This window comes from Parasteatoda tepidariorum, chromosome 10, assembly GCF_982258835.1.
Source record: "Parasteatoda tepidariorum strain Cologne lab strain chromosome 10, Ptep-v5.0, whole genome shotgun sequence".
Taxonomy (NCBI): domain Eukaryota; kingdom Metazoa; phylum Arthropoda; class Arachnida; order Araneae; family Theridiidae; genus Parasteatoda; species Parasteatoda tepidariorum.
Window position 1 is genome coordinate 96,457,316 of NC_141764.1, and position 20,127 is coordinate 96,477,442.

The 20,127-nt window shown below is 25.7% G+C and overlaps 1 protein-coding gene across 15 annotated transcripts; it reads right to left on the reverse strand.

Annotated features, from left to right (window-relative positions):
- Window positions 1-538: 538 nt before the first annotated feature.
- Window positions 539-17,828, reverse strand: mldr (mitochondrial ribonuclease P catalytic subunit). Of its 15 annotated transcripts, XM_087153435.1 has the most exons (10): window positions 17,660-17,812; window positions 17,228-17,330; window positions 15,608-15,653; window positions 12,343-12,376; window positions 11,223-12,187; window positions 9,810-9,851; window positions 6,274-6,529; window positions 5,568-5,707; window positions 4,609-4,801; window positions 539-760 (listed from the first exon to the last, which is right to left on the reverse strand). In XM_087153435.1, the coding sequence occupies exons 5-10, from the start codon at window positions 12,128-12,130 to the stop codon at window positions 632-634; spliced, it is 1,668 nt and encodes a 555-aa protein (XP_087009561.1). In that variant the 5' UTR covers window positions 12,131-12,187; window positions 12,343-12,376; window positions 15,608-15,653; window positions 17,228-17,330; window positions 17,660-17,812; the 3' UTR covers window positions 539-631. The 15 variants fall into 15 exon arrangements, with proteins under 15 accessions (XP_087009561.1, XP_087009555.1, XP_087009557.1 ...); XM_087153429.1 differs by lacking the exon at window positions 12,343-12,376 and having other exon boundaries at window positions 17,660-17,820; XM_087153431.1 differs by lacking the exon at window positions 12,343-12,376 and having other exon boundaries at window positions 15,608-15,828.
- Between the last annotated feature and the right edge of the window lie 2,299 nt (window positions 17,829-20,127).

Sequence of the window (20,127 nt, forward strand, 5' to 3'; positions counted from 1 at the left end):
CTGGTGAACTTAATACAGCTCTCCTGATCTTTCACAAAAACCGGATTGAATCAACTAGTGATATCTGTTCATCAAATTCTATCCCTGATAAAATCTGGTGGGGGCTTATTGTGGCGTAACTACCACTACGATTATTGAACATCAATTCCCTAGACACGCTAACTCGATTCAATCTTGGGGTACCTTTTGATAGATGAAGGTTGGCATAGTCAAAAGCTTTTTCCCCTCAAAAACTTACATCTGACAATAGAGAATCTAGTTAGAAGGAAAAGATCACATGCTGAAAGCTTAATAGAGCTAACTATTCAACAGAACAATAAAACATAGAATATTATTTTTAAAGTGGAAAGATGATGTTTCCAGACATAAAACCAAAATTTTGTTTTTTCTAGCGTTTTTTTTTTTTTTACTTTAGATTTAAGACTGATTAAAAATTTCCCAACTACCAAGCTTCCATTTTTTACTTAGAGCTTAAGAATAATTCTTTTAATTGTGCTGGAACTTTACACACATATTTAATAGAATTGATTAACAAGTATAAGAACTAGGAAGTTATTTATTATATATTTACAGAAATTTCAACGATGTTCATTTCTAATGCAACAAATACATATATAATATCGGCTATCTATCAAGATTTCTGAATGCAGAGCCAATTGTTTAATTCCTCATAAGGTTCACGAATTATTTCATCATCGTAAGGGATATGCCAACCAGATTCCATGCTGCCTTGAATACTTATGCTGTGTTTTACGGGATTCTAAAACAAATAAACTAGCTCAGTACAACACATTTATTTTGAAATACAAATGCACAATGCAAACAAAATAATAATATAAAAAAAGCATTTTATTTTTATTATTTGCTTAGAAATTTTCAGTAATTTTAATTTAAAAACAGCTCTCCTTACTTTTTTTTTATAATTGAAATTAGAGATATAGTAGTGAAAAGAAAATATTAATATTTAAAATCACAAAAGTATCAATATTGATTGCTAGAAAAACTTTTCAATACTACTCTATATTGAAACTAAGTATCGATACTACTTAATATGTTATAGAACTTATACAAAATTTTGATTTAGGTTACAGCTTTAGAAGTATAGATAGAAAGATAAGATTGTGTTTCAGTAAGCTTTGTCTATTTGCCAATATCGGTAATAACATAAGTAATTACACACCTAGTATTTGAATAACTTAAATTAAATTGAAATCAATAAAAATTTTGCATTCGGAAAAAAAAGCAGTGCAAACAAAATATATCCAAAAGAAGTTAAATTTAGCTCAGATAAGCTGGAATATAAATATATAATAATAAGAATTTAGGTAGTAAGTATATCTAACTTCGTAGTTAGAGAATTGCAAAACAAAATATTAATGATATTTTATAATTATATTTAAAATATAATTACATTTTATTATCACCATTGAGCACCATTCATTTTAATGCTCATTTAGAATAATAGGTAATGAAACAGTGATTTTATTTAGCAAATTTATTTTACATATTCTTTAATTTAATATTTCCAAAAAGAATATAGAATTTAAGAAATTAAATATTTTTTTATAATACTAAATTTTATATTTTAAAAATAAATTAAATTTTTTTTGCTAACCATTAAAAATAAAATAAAAACATTTTTCTAGATTCACTATCAAAACTATTGCTTTCAAGTGTTCCTATAAATTCTAATACATGTTTAAAGGGAACATAATAAATGTCTACAAAATATATATTAAAAGGTTGAAATAAAACATTCAAAAATAAAAGCAATAACAAGAAAAAATAGATTAGATCTTTCATTTCTTTTTAAATTCAATGATTTTTGCTGCATTCTTAAATAAAATGTATCATTTTGTTATTCTGTTCCATAATTCTTTTTGCCATTGTTTAAAACAGAACAGGCATTAAATTATATTTCAAACTATGCACTGTTAACAAATGTAATTTTTTTCAGTAGAGAATTAATGATATTTGAATTCTAAGAATTTAAAATCTAAGAAATTTTTAAAAACGAATGTAGCAAAACTTAATATTTAAGGCTACTGAAAGTAAAAATTAATTTTTAAAAACCATTTATTTTTGAGTAAGACAAATATTTCCATAGATTTTAGTAGAGTGCTGTTGTTTTGTGTCTCCCTGGTCCCATGACATCATGTTGTTAAAGGCACAAAAGACAAGATCAGCTATACTGAACCAAATGTGTCAACATACTATTTTATGTTGATTCAATGTTATAATGTAAAAAAAGTATAATAAAAAAGCACAGTCTATTTGACATTTATTTAATAAGAGTGTTGCAATAAATCAAGTCTTTACATAATTGATTTTTTTTTATTGAATATAAAGATTTATAGCACTAGAGCTAAAAATGGCTAAACTACACCTATCTCCCCATTATTTATACTCAAATTAATTTTTCCTAGCTTGAATAGGGTTGGAAGTGTAAAAACTAAGGACAAATTTACCTCTAAAATTAAGGATAATTTAACGATGCTGATTCTGCAATGGGAGCGATTTGTAATGCCAACATGGTTTTGCAGGTATACAATTGGTAATAGTTTCAGCACTTAAGTGAAATAAGAAACATCTTTTTCAAAAAAAAATTTATTAATTGCTTTAAAAAAAATTTTTAAAGCAATAATTTTTTATTTCTTATACAGTACAGAACCAGTTATCCGGAAATCAGAAAACCGGAACGAAATTCGATAAATTTTCCCACCATTTTTTTTAAAAAACGTTTTTTTCCTCATAAGATTTTAGGATTTTTATTTCTTTTTTGAAAGATTTTTACCTTACCATCATTTTGGAAATAATCATTAGTGTATTACTTAATCGTTTTTTCTTCTTTTCAAGATTATTTCCAAATATTTTTTTTAGTTGGGTTTAAAATAAAAAGAACGGCTTTTTGTAGCGATTCAGAAAACCGGAAAAATCAGTTATCCGGAATAGCGATGGTCCCAATCGTTCCGGATAATTGGTTCCCTACTGTACTTAAAAAAAAAAAAAAAGGAAACTAAGTAGTTTAAATATGGAAAATTGTTAAGTAGTAGCAAAATATGAGGATTCTCTTTTGAAAATCAGTAGAGAATGATATAGTGGTGAGGAGGGAGCAAAGAGATGAAAACTTTTTATATATTTTTCCCACATCGAATACTTTAATGCCCTCAAATGAAGGGTAATTGTTTCTATCACTGGAAGTAGATTAATATTGTACTTGACGCTCTAAGAAGACTTTGTCATTAATTTTGTTTTTATCTTATTTCAAGGCATAGAACTTGATTTTTGAATTTGAAATTTATTCAATTCTTTTTTAGATAAACAATATTGTTTCTTCCTTTTTACTTCAAAAATTTGAAAAAAATCAAAAAAATTTCAGGACATTTATTCAAATGTTTAATAACTAAGGATATTTAAGGGCACTTTCTTTTTATTTTAAAGGAAATTAAGGAATTTAAAGACGACCTTAAGCTTTGTTGTATCAAAAAAGTAGAAAATTAATAAACAAATAAAATAATTTATAATGCTTTTTTCAAAACACTATTTTTTTTTTCTTTTTTAATATAAAGATTAATAGCCCTAGAGCTAAAAAAAAGGCACCTATCTCCACATTAATTATACTCAAATTAACATTATCAAAATGATATTTATAAATTAAAGTGAAAAAAGAAAGGGAAGGAATAAATTCTCATAATTGTTTACTTTACAGACAATAAAAGTACATTGAGCAGATGTTTTTTAGAATCATACTTTTTAATCCATGTATGAAATTAAAAATCAATTTATTGTTTCTGGTATAAAAGAAACATAACAATTTTACAATTTTTATCACTTTTAAATCACATTACCAAGTATACTAAAATATCAGTAGATAATTAAAAGTTTTTTCTTTCTTTACAATTTAAAAATCTTCACATAAAAAAATTTATAATAAATATTCTAACACTTAATTATTACAAGAAAGTAAAATTATATGATGCATGTATTTTGTACTTGAAAAGTGCAAACAATTTTTTGTTATTGAATCAAATTTGTAAAATCTTCAATCCTCTTATTTAAGTATTTTATACAGTAACACTTTCTAAACTAATATTAATGAATTTTACAATGTGTCAAGCGAATTCCTCAAAATTATGCATGGTTGAAAAACTGAATAAAATTATAGCTATTTTGTATCGTTATTATTCTAATATAAATATAATTATTATCATTCTAAGGAAATATATTCGTTTTTTGTATTAATTTTCAATCAAAGTTTTGTAAATTAAAATGATAAGAAAGAAAAAGTAATTATGTCTTGAATTTTCATTACAATAACACAAGTATACTTATGAAAGTTTTTCTCTTAAGTTATAACAGATGAAATAAAATATGAATAAATAAAAATAAATATATATATGAATATTTTTTTTATAAGTTTTAATTCTGAATTAAAATTGTGACTATTAAACTAATATAATAGAAAAAAAAATCAAATAAGTTTCGAAATTTTAGTTTATAAATTCACAAATATGCTTCTTTAGAAAGTTTTTCGTTTTTAATTTCAGTTCTGGAACAAAGTTATGAACGTTTGAAATAATAATAATAATATTAAAAAACTAAATGTACCACAAGTTTGAAATTGTCGTTTTCATCAACTGCCAGTAAAATTTGATGAGACTGCTGCCATTTTTTGAACAGTGCAATCAGGTAAGGATCATCCAGACGGGACATATGATCCCTCATCAAGTCCAGGGTCAATATAAATGTATTAGGTCCACTAGCCAATGCTGCATATACTGTGAAAGGGTCATCTTGAGAACTGCAATGAAGAAAAAAAAGAATTGAATTTAATTCAGATTTGTATTTATGAGTAACTAGACACAGAAACTAAATTATTTTCTTTAAAAATCTATTTAGCACAGGTATACTAAAATTTAGAATTTAAATATTTATTCATCAGAATTAAAATATTGTAGAGAAAAATATTTTATGCTCACTGAAAATAAAATTTATTGAATAATTTCACAAAACTTGATGTATATTAATTGAATTTCACAAAGCTTCATGTGCATTCAGAATTTGAATTCAATTGATAAATTTATATAATTGTTTGAATAGTTTTTTTTGACATAATACTTGATGACAAAATATTGGAAAATGCCAACAAAGTCAGAGGAAAAAAGAAACAAAACTACAAAATATGAATATAACAAAATAAAAAAAGCTTAAAAAACCATAAATTTGAGTAATTGTAAAATGGAGACAGAGATGTGTTAATACAAAAATAAATATATTTCCTTGCAATAGAAAAATCAAGATAGGCGACAAAAAATTCACAATTGAGATTTTTATACATTCAGCAATTTTGTATGATAAGCTACATATTACAAAAAAGATTAATTTTATGAATCATTTTTCTAGAATTGCATTTCAGCATTAGCAAGAGAAAGGAAATAGGTGTCAAGCTGCTTTAATCAAAATCTATCATGAAGCATTTATGTTTGTTTTCTCAATTGAACAGCACTACAGTCAGGTGTTGCAAAAATTTAAAAGCATTAAAGAAATAAAATAGTTAAAATACTTGCATATTGTTTGTGAGAAAAACAGCAGATAGATTCGATATTTTTCTCATTAGATTTGGAGGCCACCCAATCATGTGTTTGCGACCCAAGACAAGTATTCTGCGAGATGATTTAGAAGAAATTCTCTCCACAATTCGAAGCAGCTGGAATTTACGAAATAAAATTTGCAAATTAGAATGGTAAATAATATTTTGATTTTATGAGAAAAATTTTCAATTGAAATACGTTGAAATAAATACATTTTAAATACTTTTCCTTATTAACAAAAATAATCAATAATTATAGAATATGCAATCTGAGTATTACTTTTAAATAAAAATGACATTAAAATTTTCTAATAAAAACTAAATTAATATTTTGTGGATAAAAATATAAATAATGCCCAAGACCGATATTTGAAATTTCAATCCATTCAAAGAATTACTATTTTAATCTTTTAATCTGATTTAACTGCTTTAATTCAAAATTTGAACTAACCTGATATATTTCAGAGCTTGTTAATGAATAGAAAACAACAAAAAAATAGTTGTGATTACAATTTTATTCAATCATTAAAAAAACTTTATTTTTAACTTGCATAACATTGTATAAAAATCCTCCAACTTTAAACTTACATAAAATAACAAAAATCCAAATAGACACTATTTTTTTCTTAATTAAATAAAAAACTTTGCAATATTTTAATTAATAAAAATCAATACAAACTAACATGAATAGCTAAATTCTTTGCAATCTTTTTCTTCTTCGTTGTATATGCTACATTCAATGCATCAATTACAATATGAAAAGGTTTATGACGCTGAATAAAAGACATATATTTCTTGAATTCATCGACAGTTGTATTAATAAAAATATCCCCCTTTTTAACAGATTTCTCCATGAAGCTTTTTTCTAACATAGAAAATTCTGATTCTGATAATTCCACAGGCTTCAAACATTTCTTACAAAATTCACATTCTCCTGTTCTGAAAAGGATACAATGATTAATAAACAATTTCTGAATAAATACACAGGAAAACTGTTATCAAGAATAAAGTAAGAGTTAGAAAAACATATGTTATCATAAACTCTTGTAAAGTTTTAAATTTCTGTTTAGCAATAACAAAAGAAATAGTAAACAAGTTTTCTGTATGAACTGAAACCAATCATTTAACATAAACAAAATTTAAATACACTATTATGACTTGATAATCACATGGCCAAAAAATTTTTGAAAACACTGAATATTGGATACAATGATTAATAAACAATTTCTGAATAACTACACAGGAAAACTGTTATCAAGAATAAAGTAAGAGTTAGAAAAACATATGTTATCATAAACTCTTGTAAAGTTTTAAATTTCTGTTTAGCAATAACAAAAGAAATAGTAAACAAATTTCCTGTATGAACTGAAACTAATCATTTAACATAAACAAAATTTAAATACACTATTATGATTTGATAATCACATGACCAAAAAAATGTTGAAAACACTGAATATTGCAAAATAATAAGATAATCAAAAACGACACGTTAATGGGAGAAAAAAAATTTTAAAATAAAGAAATCTTAAAAAAAAAAATACATAAATTAATTTGATTCAGGTCCAACACTAAGTACTTCAAGTTATCAGTCAGTAAATTAGATAACTTACAAAATTCTTAGCCAAAGGTGAATCTTAATAATTTTTTACGATTGATTTTTTCCCGTAGAAAGCTTCAAAGCAAAATATAAGTTTGCTATTTTTAACATAATCATTTAAATTATTTTATAAAATGCGTAATATTAATCTTTGAGGAAAAGAAATAGGAATAGGTTGGGTTAATTTTTGATAACTAATTAGATTAGAGGAGTAATATAAGGACAAACTTTAAGCAACATTATGTTGTTGTTACATTATTGTATATGATATTGTCCCGAGAAAACATTTTCTGCAAAAATAGTTGAATGATAATATGAATCTTGCTACCTCTTAATCTACTATCTTAACTTCTTAATCTGCTTCCTCTAATTGACATAAACTATGGAAAGGAATTTTGTTGTGCGACACCAAACATGGTTTTTGTCATGCTTACATTATCTCTCTTGTTGCTATACTTACATTATCTAGACTTAATATAATTCTAATTAGTTATGCTACGTATCTAACGGAAACTACTGTAATCCAACAAAAATACAGCATTTGCTCAAAAAATTCCTTTTGGACGCTTTTTTTCTGGGATCGAATATATCAGTAATCAGCAGCTATTAAGCTAAAAAAATCAGTAACTAATACTTTTGTCAAAACACAATTTTTTTTTGCAAAATACATGATTTATCAAATTTGGCGAGTGCTTAGTACAGGCCCTCTGCTATTATAAATCATACTATTACAAAGCTGTAAATTTTATGTATTTTCAAAAAAAAAAATAATCTGACAAAAATATGTCTAAACAATAAAAATTACCAATAAAGAGCAAATAAAAAAAAAATTGAGGCAATTTTCAATGTTATTGAGCTATCAGTAAGTGATCTGCTCAAAATTTAACAATTTGCATTAAAATTAAAATGTTTACATTAAATGTTAAAATTAAATGTTGCTATGCATATAGCATAATTGTTGATAATGTAAATGAGTTATGGAAATAGCAGAGGAAGCAATGTTTATCCTATACAGGGTATCTGCTACATTTTAGATTTTCAAATCCATGACTTTTCATGACTAATTCCAAAATTTTTCAAGACTTAACAAAGTTACTGGTTTCTCCGACAAAAACACAACAATAAATTAAAAAAAGTATGATAATAACATTAATTGAAATATTAGATATAACCAAAACTGATTTTAAATTTAAAAAACAAGAGTAAAGAAAGAGTTGAAGTAATAAAATAACCGAAAAAAATACAAAAGCGAATACTTTTTTTTTCTGATTTTCTGCAGAATTATATTCTAAAGATACTTTTCCTGTTCATCCGAAAGGAAAGAAATACACTTGATTTTTCTCTTGTCATCTCGGAATAAAAAAATTCGCCAATGACTGGCTTGCTTCAGCAAGAATTTTGCATTGATAAAATAAAATAAAAAAATAATAATACAAATTCTGAAATCCCATAGGTTTAAAAGATAATTCGCTGTAGAAAAGATGTTTATTCTTTCATTTTTTGAAAGAACACCATAATTCTTAAAGAAAATGATAAAAACATTTCATATTTTAATGAAATATGACTGTGAGTGGGGATTTTGTTAGAAATTCAGATATTCGGAACACCGTAAAATGGGGGGGGGGGTCCATTGTAAAAATTAGATTTTTCGGCAAACTAAATCCATGACTATCCATGATTTTTCATTCTTTTGATTATCCATGATTTTTCATGACTTTCCAGGTGCGCAGATACCCTGTTTATATTACAGGGAGACAAAAACAATTGAAGTCTTTTTTCCTCATCGGACTTGCAGCAGGGTACACTGAATTTTCTTTTCATTTTCAGATAAATATCTAATGGCAGAGTAAAAAAAAAAAAAAAAAAAAAATTTAAAACTCATAAGCATGAAAACTGCTTACAAAAGCTTTTGGAATGAAAATTAAAAAAAATTGCAACAAATTAAATTTCAAAAATAACATCCCACTCATTAACATACATTAAAAGATAGAAATCGATACCACTCTGTATTTTATAAATGCTCTTAAGATTTTCGCAATCATTCAAAAACACACTTGAATTATCAAAGGATTTTATGGTTACATACAAAATAATTTTGATATTCATTATCACACTTGTGCAAGATAGTTTTGATTTTAATTTTTAAATAATTTTAATAGCATAAAAAATGTACACTTTTCAACTTTATACCATAATACACTCCCTTTTAAAAACATATTGTCCAAAAAATTTGAATCACTGCAAGAAATATTCCTTTAAAACAAACATTTTTGGAGGAAAACTAGAGCTGTTTACAATAATTACCCACCTCACTGTTTCATTAGGCAATTAAACATGTTTTGAAGTTGAAGTTTCAGTTAATAAAGTTTATATATTTCTCCAGACTTAAATATTAATTTGCGACCCTTAAAGTGCATACTTTTTTATCTTTCATTTTAGACAAGAATTCTAAAAACATTTGAGGCAGTGATTCAAACAGTTGATAAATATTATTGCAATTGTTTCCTGCATTCTTGCCTTATGTGCAAGAGGATAAAATATATAATTTCTCATTACCTATAAAAAAAAAAGTCGACAAATTAAATTCCTAAAAAATTTTAGATAAGAAAAACAATAAATTACCGATTAACCTTGGTATACTTTATGCTCCAGTCAGAGGAATGCCTAAAAAGAAACAACATTAAATTGAAAAATTTTACAAAATGGCTATTAATACAGTCATAAATATATTTGGCACTATCAAGAACAATATAAGGATAAACTCCATTTTTAAATTGTTTAGGAGAATGTTTCCTGTGAGAAACATAGCGATTTTAATGTAAGCAATATGATATTTTTATGCATGCTATAGTATAAATTCCAGAAACTTACAAAATACATATCTGGAAACAATACTATGTTCAGTAATAATAATTTAAAGGAAATTAATAAAATGCAAAATAAATCAAACACTGGAAATTCTTTAAGTACAACAAAAATATAAATAAATTAATTAAATAAAATAATAGAATAGAAATAGCAACAGTAGATTAGCTATTATTATTAACCCACAATTTAAGCCTTGGTGTAGCGTTTGTTCTGAAGTGAAACTGATTAATTTTATCCATTTTATTAAATTCTAAAAATTTAATAGACTTCTTTCTAAAACTAAGCGTTTTCTTTTCTTTTTTCAGTTTATAATTGAAATTACAAAAATAAAACAGATCTATTCATTTCAGATGAGCGTACAATTACTACAGCAATTTTTGACAAACATTTTGGCCCAAATTTTCACAAAGAATCAATAAAAGGCAATATTAATTATTAGACACAAAATTTTCTAGTATGTAACAGAAACGATTTGTTTTCTAATTTACACAAGGAAAAATAAATAAAATAAATAACGTGACATATTTATTATGTTTTTTTTTTGGGGGGGGGGGGGTGGATTTTAAAAATATGAGTAAATAACTATTCTCCACATTAGTTCATTTCTAGTTAGTTTTAATTATACAGTCACTAATTCTATAATCAATTATAAAAATAAATGCGTAAAAACTTAATTATTCCTATTTGACTTGGTGATGGTACTTATCTTGCTAACCATAGTCAGATTAGCACTTTCATAACCCTGGCATCATTTAGTGAAAGTGGCAATGCTTACTTTTTCTACTAATTGTTGCTAGCTGAGTGAAGTTTAGATTGATTTAGCAAAATTACTTTTCGTTAAACAATGCAAGTTTTTAAAACTTTGAAAGATGAAATTAAATATTTCTTAGGTTTTTACAATACTATATTCTCAAAAAAATATTTCCTGAAAATTTGCAAGTAGCCAACTGTTTTTGAGCAAAGCTTAAACATTACTGTTAATGATTGTCTTTCAAGGAATAAAGAGTTAAATTTTAAACATTAAATAGATGCTAACATTTGGCAGTGCATCAATAAATTGACTATTTATTACTTTATAATGGTAATTTTATTATGATAATTTTATTATCAATAAAATAAAAAATGCTAAATAATATTATGAAAAAATGCAAAAAGTATGAATCTTACCTCATAAAAAAATTTTCAACTAAAGTCACAGTATTTTTAGTTAATTGGAGATTATGACATTCCATATACTTGAAAATCTTTAACAAGAAAGTCTCAGCTTTACTTCTATCTTTTACCAATAATTCATTCGCATATTTTAAAAATTCTTCAATAACTTGATTACCCAAAACTTCGCCCTTCTTAAACCGTTTTGAGATGATTTCCCATGCTAGAGCCTCATCCCCATTTCGTATAGCAGCAGATGCTAGACTATTTCTAATTTCCAAACACGGGGATGGAATTCTCTTAAGATAGTCAAAGGCAGAACGCCATTTATCTGTGCTACAAATACCTTGTATAATATAAACACCTCGTTTCATATCAAAAATAGGAGTATTTTCGATGAAATCTTGAATTTGATTAAAACTTTTAAAAATTTCTTCTTGCCCACACACCTCAACATTCTTCCCACACAAAGCGATATATTGAAGGTATGCTAATACATTAGGCTTCATATTACTTTTTTGCAAATAGTTCATGAAAGATTGAGCCAACTTGATGTTGTTTTCATTCAATAGTGTATTCATGATAATACTACTATAGTTGATATCCGACAAAAGAGATATTTCAGTGAAAAAATGCATTTTTGCATCTTCCCAATCATCAAATGTTTCAGGAGATTTTTCTGAAAAGTAACTTTTAATTTTTTCATTTGCTACTTCAAACGGAGCCAAAGGATGATACTGACTACCAAAGCCAGTTTTATAATCAGGAAGAGACTTATTCTTAAAATTTGGTATGTGCTTTAAATTATTTACATTAGATGAGAATGGTTTCTTGTGTAATAGTAGAGAGGATGTTAGTCGAAATGTTGATGTGATATTTTTAATAGGAGGGATTGCTTTCTGTATTCTTAGCACGGACAACATCTTGATAAAAATTGTATGGCAAAACAATATCCTTTACCATTGTAACATCTTTCAAACCTGAATGAAAAATAAATAAATAAATGACTCTTTCAAAAAACATGATAATTTTCAAAAATATTAATCAGCTTTTAAAATTAATATGCTCTTACTTTAATATGCTGATATAAAATAATGCTCTAGGTTACAAATATAACTATAAACTAAAAACCTACCCTGAAATACTTTAATATGTATCCAAGACATATACTACAGAATGAAACAAAAAAAGAAAAATACAAGAATTAAAAAAAACTACAAAAAATAGCAATAGTTTTTATTCTAAAATAATTTTAAAAATCTCAACCTAATATACTAAATTAATTTAATCAATCATATCTTCAATTCCTATTTTGAAAAATATTTTGGGCATTAATATTAAATACTGCAAAATTAATTCAATAAGTAATTTAATTCTTTCATGAAAAAAAATTTTTTTTTATTAAAAGTGAAAATTTATAAAAACTTTGAAATGCCACATAAAAAATAAATAAAACTAAAAAAAGAAAAACAGTCGAAATCAAAAGTAAGAGATAATATATATTTTTATCAACAATTATGTCTGCAATTTTTTTTTTGTGATCTCATTATTCTTTATTTAACAATAATTCTTTTATTAATTTACTTAAAATAATTTTGGTTACCTCTTATTTTGAAGTTTCTTATTTATGAAATTTAAAAATTATTCTGATTTTTTCTCCGACTTGCATGAAAAGTGACTTTTTTTCAAAACTACACTTATTTTAAATGAAATACTTATTAAAAGAATATTACTCATATGATATTAATCAAAAGAAAATTAAAAAACTAAACAGCTGGAAATAATTTTTAACAGTTTACAGTTAATTTTGAAAGTGTTATTTTTTCTATAATCAAGTATTAATTTTTAAATTAGAATATTTTCATTTAATTTAATTCAAACCATTAAAATTAAAATAAAAAAGGAGAAAAAGATAAGAATAAAACAAATTAAGGTTAATTAATTGTGCATCACATCAATCAATAAAAAAAAATTAAGGTAAATAATTTAGACAGATGAACAATAATGTTAAAATATATTTGACATTTCAATATTTTTCTTCATAATGTTGAAATATATGTTACTGTATGTAAAACTACATGCTTATAACCATGTATTTAGTATATAGTTTGTAACTGTTTTCACGAAAATGGTAGACAGGATTTCACACAAGTATCCCGATTTGACTTAGTTAGGTTTTGGGTGACTTAGCACAGTTTTTGTTGCCATTTCTACAAGAAATATAACGTAGGGAAAATATTTTTAAAAATAATTTAATGTTACAAAATTAAATAATGTAACGAAATTTTCAATTTTTCTGGAAAAAAAATTTTTTTTTTATTAACTTCTTGTTAACAACATATGAGCAAAATTTCAAGACTGTATTCTTATGGGATCATAAAGGGAGAAAAAATAAGTTTTGCAGTTTAACAATGATAAATCATGCAGTAAAAGCAACATGACATGCTATTTCAAGAACAGGTCTGGTATAAAAATGTCATATTGAGTAGGGTTGATTTTAACTTTTTTTACAAAAATCAAAATAAAACCTTGCCAATAAAACTAAACTGAATAAATTGGGCCGAAATTTAGCTCTAAAGTTACAACTGATAAAAAATTCTAAAGCTTTAAAAAAATTGTGAATTTTAAAATTTTCAAAAAACATAATTTAGTAACAAATAATTTTACTGATGGTTTATTTTTCCATTCATTCTGCCAGTTCTACCAATGAGCAAAAAATAAACAATACAAAGACCTGATATTTTAGCCCTTATTTGATCTGGTATGGATTCACTCATAAAAGATTTTTTTTATGTTTAAAATCAAAATCGTTCTTTCTGGAATACAAGTGGGATGGAATACTGTGAATACAAAAGGGAAAAATGTTACAAAAAGGACATACTAATCTAAAACAATCTAAAGCAAATGTCATTTGTTAAAAAGATATGATTTAGACAAAATATTTTAATTACGACAATAAAGAGAAAAATTAAATTGTTACAAAAGTAAATCAAGTCATAATTCAATTAAATCACAACTGCCAACTTTTTGGAGACAATTGCTACATTTTTGGGAAACAATTTTCACCTTTTTCTTGGGGGGGGGGAGACAATTTTCCCTACTAGTAGAAAAACAATAATTATTAACACACCTTTTCAATTTTGCACACAATTAAAAACTCAATCAAATTAACTCCCAGGCCTTTTATACATGCTTTACTAATTTTTACGTAAAGGTGTTAAATTTTTAAACCAAAATTATAGAAGCAAGAATCGATAACTGTTTATACGCTATAACATTTATAATACTCTAAAAATCACAGAGGGGAACAGAAAATAAGATGTGCAGATTTATTTAGACAAAATTGATTCAAACTTTGAATGTATTGTAGTATTATTCTAAATCGATAATGAATCGATTAAGCAAGATGATTATAAATCATTTCTTGTATGTTGTATGGCAACAGTCTGGATGAAAAATAGAACAGCTATGGTGAATAAATATTTGTTAACCTTCTGAATAAGTCTATCTTGTATTAAAGTGATAAAACAACACTTCAGTATCAACAAAAATAATCCTTTTCCTTGGTTATTAATAGCTGAAGGAGAAAATTTTTAATAATTCGAGTATTAAATTACGTGGTTGCTTTTACTTAATGCAAATGTTTGATCAGTCCTTGATAGTTCAAAAATTAATTTTCTTGATTTGAAATCCTTTGTTCTGTCAATCACTACATAAAATAATAGCATAAATGTCAATAATATTAATAGATGGATAAAGGGAGAAAAATTCAAATTTTAAATATGCACCTGGAAATAGTGAAAAAATGGCCCAGAAATATTATATTACGTGTGTCCCATTTGAAATGTAGTGGAATTACAAAATAATGAAATCTTTAATTTCCATACCATATTAAACATAAATACTTATAAAAGGAACAGATACAAATAATCTAAAAATTAATTTTAAAACGAACAGTCTTAAAAATAGGTTTATATAGTACATTAGACTCAAAATACAATTAGTAAAGCTTTATTTCCATACAGAATATTTATATAGTCATATATTAATTTTATGTTAATACATATAACCAAAAGGGCATTTCATAAAGCATAGCTTCATAGCTGGCAAGCATAGCTTCACCTTTTTATTAAAGTGTCAGAAATCTTATTTTCTTCAAAATATATTTTATTTTTATTGCATATATATAAAAATTTATGTTACACACAAAATAATTTAAGTGTTGAAAGTAAAATTGAAAACAAAAATTGTTTAAAAAAGTTTGGGATGTAATTGATGAAAAATTTGTAAAACAGCTATTAACCCAGTTTGGGCTAAATATTATTTTTTAAATAAACTGAAAATTATAATCAGTACTATTTAAAAGTAAACCAGAAATATAATTAATAATTTTTACTTACCAAATAATGTATTCTTTAGGTTGTCAGAAAACCACAAAGATGAGAACTAGAAGGAGAATGAATATTTAATAAATAATAGGTAGAAAAAAACAAAGTAGTAAATAGAAGTAAAAATAGTTAAAAAGAGTAGTCCTAGGAGCTCTAATATTTCCAGCAAGGGTCTCAGGTGTTCCGAGAATTAAGAATTTCTTTTACCCAGTTATGATTTTCAAAGCCTGTAACTGAATTTATATTCAATTAATAATCCATTATTATTTATTTAATGTTTCCATTATTTTTAAGAAATTATATAATTGAAATTGGATTGTAAGTTACACAATCTTTAACATCCCTTTAAAAAATTCAATTTTACAAAAACAAAATTAGAGCACATTCGCTTCCCAGAAATAAAACTATAAAAAAATGTAAAGTAGAAATTTGATTTATCAGCAACTATTCAAATGATTCTGCTCATATTTTGCAATGTAAAATTACATTCTTTAAAATAATGTAAAAATTGTATACCTTACAATTCAAGAGTTTTTCAAATGTTATTAAATAAAATAATGAATTAAAAGTTATTATTTTTTTTGCAAGGAATGATCTTGAAATAAAAACTTTTTATAATTTCGTGCAAAAATCAATTCACTTAAGAAGTTCTTGCAATAAGGTTTAATATGGAAAAAGTAAAATCAACTTTAACGAGTTCAAATTTTGAATCAATCCCCTGAGCAAACTATGGGGACCATAATTCCTAGAACATGGTTACTCCCTATATTTTGAAGATGAAAAATCTGAATCCGTCTAGAAAATAGTATGTTTATTCTAAGAAAGTACATTTTTGCGTGTGATTTCATAACTTAGAATATCGCCTGCAAAAATTTAATCAGCATATATGAGGTCACCCTTTTGAACCATTAAAATTGATTCTACAAAGTGAATATTCCATCATAAAATTAGAAGTTATTCAGGGTGGTCTGTTTATTTTTCTGTGCATGGTACAACATTACAAGACACAATTTTCAAAATGAAACTTTTCAAGGGTTTCTAGATTATACATTGCTATACACGGCAATATTTATTATAATATATATTGCCACTATTATATTTATTGAAACATATTATATTTTTTTATGCACAAAGCACTTTATAACAGAAAATATTAATATTGTCTTCTATAAAAAACAAATTTCACCTGGTGAAGGATTATCAAGATGTTTATATAAATACCTATATAAATTATAAATAGAGGCAATATATGTTGCACTAAAACGTAAAAACTCAATCATAGTTTATTAATCAAGTATCTAACTAATGATTAAAATCCATAATAAATCATACACAAAAATTTTTAACTAAAAGCTTAGTATTATTGATCTGCACATATGGTTGCATCAAAGAAAAAATTTGAAGGGAAAAAAAAACAGTTAAACAAAGAGAATTTTTCACATTGTTACAGCTGAAATGGATCCTATGATGACATCTATTCATGCTATTCTGTTTTTATTTTTATAATCTAATTCATTAACTTGTAGGTCATTGGTTATTTAAAGTTACCCTCAATTATGAAAGTGGTCATTTGTTGTAAGATTTTTTAACTTTGGAGATTTTAAATTAAGAGTTTTTTATGCACTTCCTTACCTTATATTACCTTTTCTATGTATACCTTACTTCCTGCCTTTTTTATTTGTTCCAAAAATCAAAATTCCTGATAATTCAAAGTTTTCTGGGTTTCCTTAACCACCTGGGAAGAATCAGAAAGGATAGAAAGAAAATATTGTTTTTATTTTTTTCAAAACAAATAAGATAACACCTTAAAAAAACTCACAAAACTTGTAATAGGCTTGTTCGATACAATAAACACAGTCATAGTTTTTATAATAATGAATGATTAATCTTACTCTTATTTATTTAATATTTTTGAAAACGTTCAACAATTTATTTAAAATGATAATGAACTAGACACTGAATTAGAAGAAAAGTTTTACTTTCTCGTAGCCTATGGTAAATACATAATATCATAAACTTATTTCATTAGTCACTAAATTTATAACAATAAAATATTAAACTAACATCAACAGGAATCACTCATTTTTTGAATATATATATATATGAATAATCAAGACAAATCTGACAAGATAAAACTTTGTTCATTATTTAGAAAGAAAAGTTTTGAATTAAAGAATTCAAATGTTGTTTGTAAACAACACGCCATATAATAACTGTTGCCATTTATATTTTCAATTTGAGTTTTCACTTCAAGTTACACGGAATATTCTCACTGATGAAACGTCTATTCTTACTGTATGAGAAATGGTGACATGGATGGTTGACAGTGTAAAACTAAGCACAGATGGCGCTACGGAGTAAAATTTGTCGTAAGACTTCCGGGACATTACTTTTGATTGATTTTTACGCCTAAACTTGAAAAAAAGGAGCCGTTAATAATTATTATGCTTGCAGTATTTACAATATAACTCGTTTTTTAAATTTCCACGAAGCAAACAACCTAAGAATTTGGAAGACTCTGAATTCTTATGTTGTTATGATGCAACCCAAAAAATAACTAACGGTGATATTTTACACAAATATAGCCAAATAAGGGATAACACTCAAAACATGGAAAACCTTACACTTTATTTATGTTGTGATATTAATTTTCCGAAATTTATTTTAGGCTTATAACCAGTTGAAATTCGTAAATTACAGGAAACTCTTATGAATGGTAAAATTACGCGCAAATTTGAACATAAATCACATTAATAAGACTCCTTAAGTAATAAGCCTGTTTACGCCTCGTCTCTTAAGCATTAGATAAGCGGAGGTATACACCGGAAATTTTCTAAGTTTCTGCCAGTTTTAAAAAGCTTGTTATTGTTTACGTTCAGTGCTCCCCCCCCCCAATAGATCATGACGTTGTTCATCATGCCCTCCCTCTCAGTGTTCTAAACATGTTTTGAACTTAATCCTTAATATGGCGTTTCCCATTAAACATTAAAGTAATGTATATATTTCATCAAATATTTATAACTAATTTGTTCATTTCATTACGGTTAGGAGCTAGTTTGGATAGAAAAAAAGTTGATGCAAAAGCATCACCGTTATTGAATTTTAGTTTAATAACAATGAAATTTAGGGGAGAAAAAGTTTAGTTTCGATTTTGAAAGATGGTTTCGACTTTTTACAAATTTACGAGTTTTGTGTAAATTATTATTCGATTAAAAGATATTGGTGAATCTTTAGCATTGTTCTTAATACTTTTTATCATAATTAAATTGTGTCTTTCTTTTGCTTAGTTTGGAATTTATTTTACTTTTGAGAAATTTTTAACCCATCTGAAATAAAGAGAAATTTTTAATACAAAAATTATAGTGCAAAGCTTTAAAACCGCATCTAATACTGTAGTAAGTAGTCTCAACGCATTTGAAATAAGACTTGTAGGGGCCGTTCAAAAAGTACGTACACAAAAATGGAGAAATTTTAAACCCCTCCCCCCCCCCTTCGTACATTACCGTACATAAGGTCTTACTCCCCCCCCTTAGAGTACGTACATTTTATTAGTCTACCCCCCTTTTTCATAAAAATTAAAATAATTATGTTTTAAATAAAATTAAATATTTACCTAAGGAGTGTGTAGGATAAAGTCAAATTTAAATTTGGTGTATGTTTATAAAGTACGTACTTTGTATAATACATCCCCCCCTCCCCATCGTACAAAACCGTACATAATAGCAAATCCCCTCCCCCCCTTCGGGATGTACGTACTTTTTGAACGGCCCCTGTATTGACTAAAGTATTTTTTCACTGTATGTATGCGTCGAGTTTATTTTAAACTAGAACAACTATTTTCAAAATATTAATTAATTTCATTTCCAAAGTTAAAAATGAAACATTCTAATTACTTTTATTTTAATATTTTTGGTAATTTCATCATTATAATTATTGCATATTAAAATATATGATATAAATCTTTTTCTTCTCATGAAAATTTCATTATACTAAAATGCCTTTTTAATGGAACCTACAAGAATATTTGTTTCAATAAACGTAACACATTAAGCTTATACATTATCTGAATATCTCAATCCTACTCCGAAATTCAAATTGTGAAATATTAAAAATTCTCAAAATAGGACTGTATGAGATTATTTTACGTACGAAGTATCCAGAATTCTAAAGACAAATAAAAAGAAAAAGTGATACATACTTTGAGAGACAACGTGTATATATATATATATATATATATATATATATATATATATATATATATATATATATATATATATATATATATATATATATATATATATATATATATATATATATAATAACAGGGCTCCAACCCGGTTATCAGTGTTGTATTTAGCTTGAAATAATTGCAGTCTTAAGCCATCAGACGTTCTAAACAGGTTTATTTAAATATAGGCTGGTATTGCTAACAATTCACGTCCCCACTCCTGCAAAGGAGGGGGAGTGGACAAGACTCCGGACAATCCCGGACAGGCTTATCAGGATCACATAATTATGAAAAGGACACGCAA

Excerpts from the sequence above, each read along its gene's own strand:
- mldr (XM_021146970.4), bottom strand. The coding sequence starts at position 12,130 with ATGTTGTCCGTGCTAAGAATACAGAAAGCAATCCCTCCTATTAAAAAT. Across the intron at positions 9,852-11,222 it reads GTTGAAAATTTTTTTATGAG|GCATTCCTCTGACTGGAGCA; the intron begins GTAAGATTCATA and ends GTTTCTTTTTAG. Across the intron at positions 5,708-6,273 it reads CAAAGAATTTAGCTATTCAT|CTGCTTCGAATTGTGGAGAG; the intron begins GTTAGTTTGTAT and ends CGTAAATTCCAG.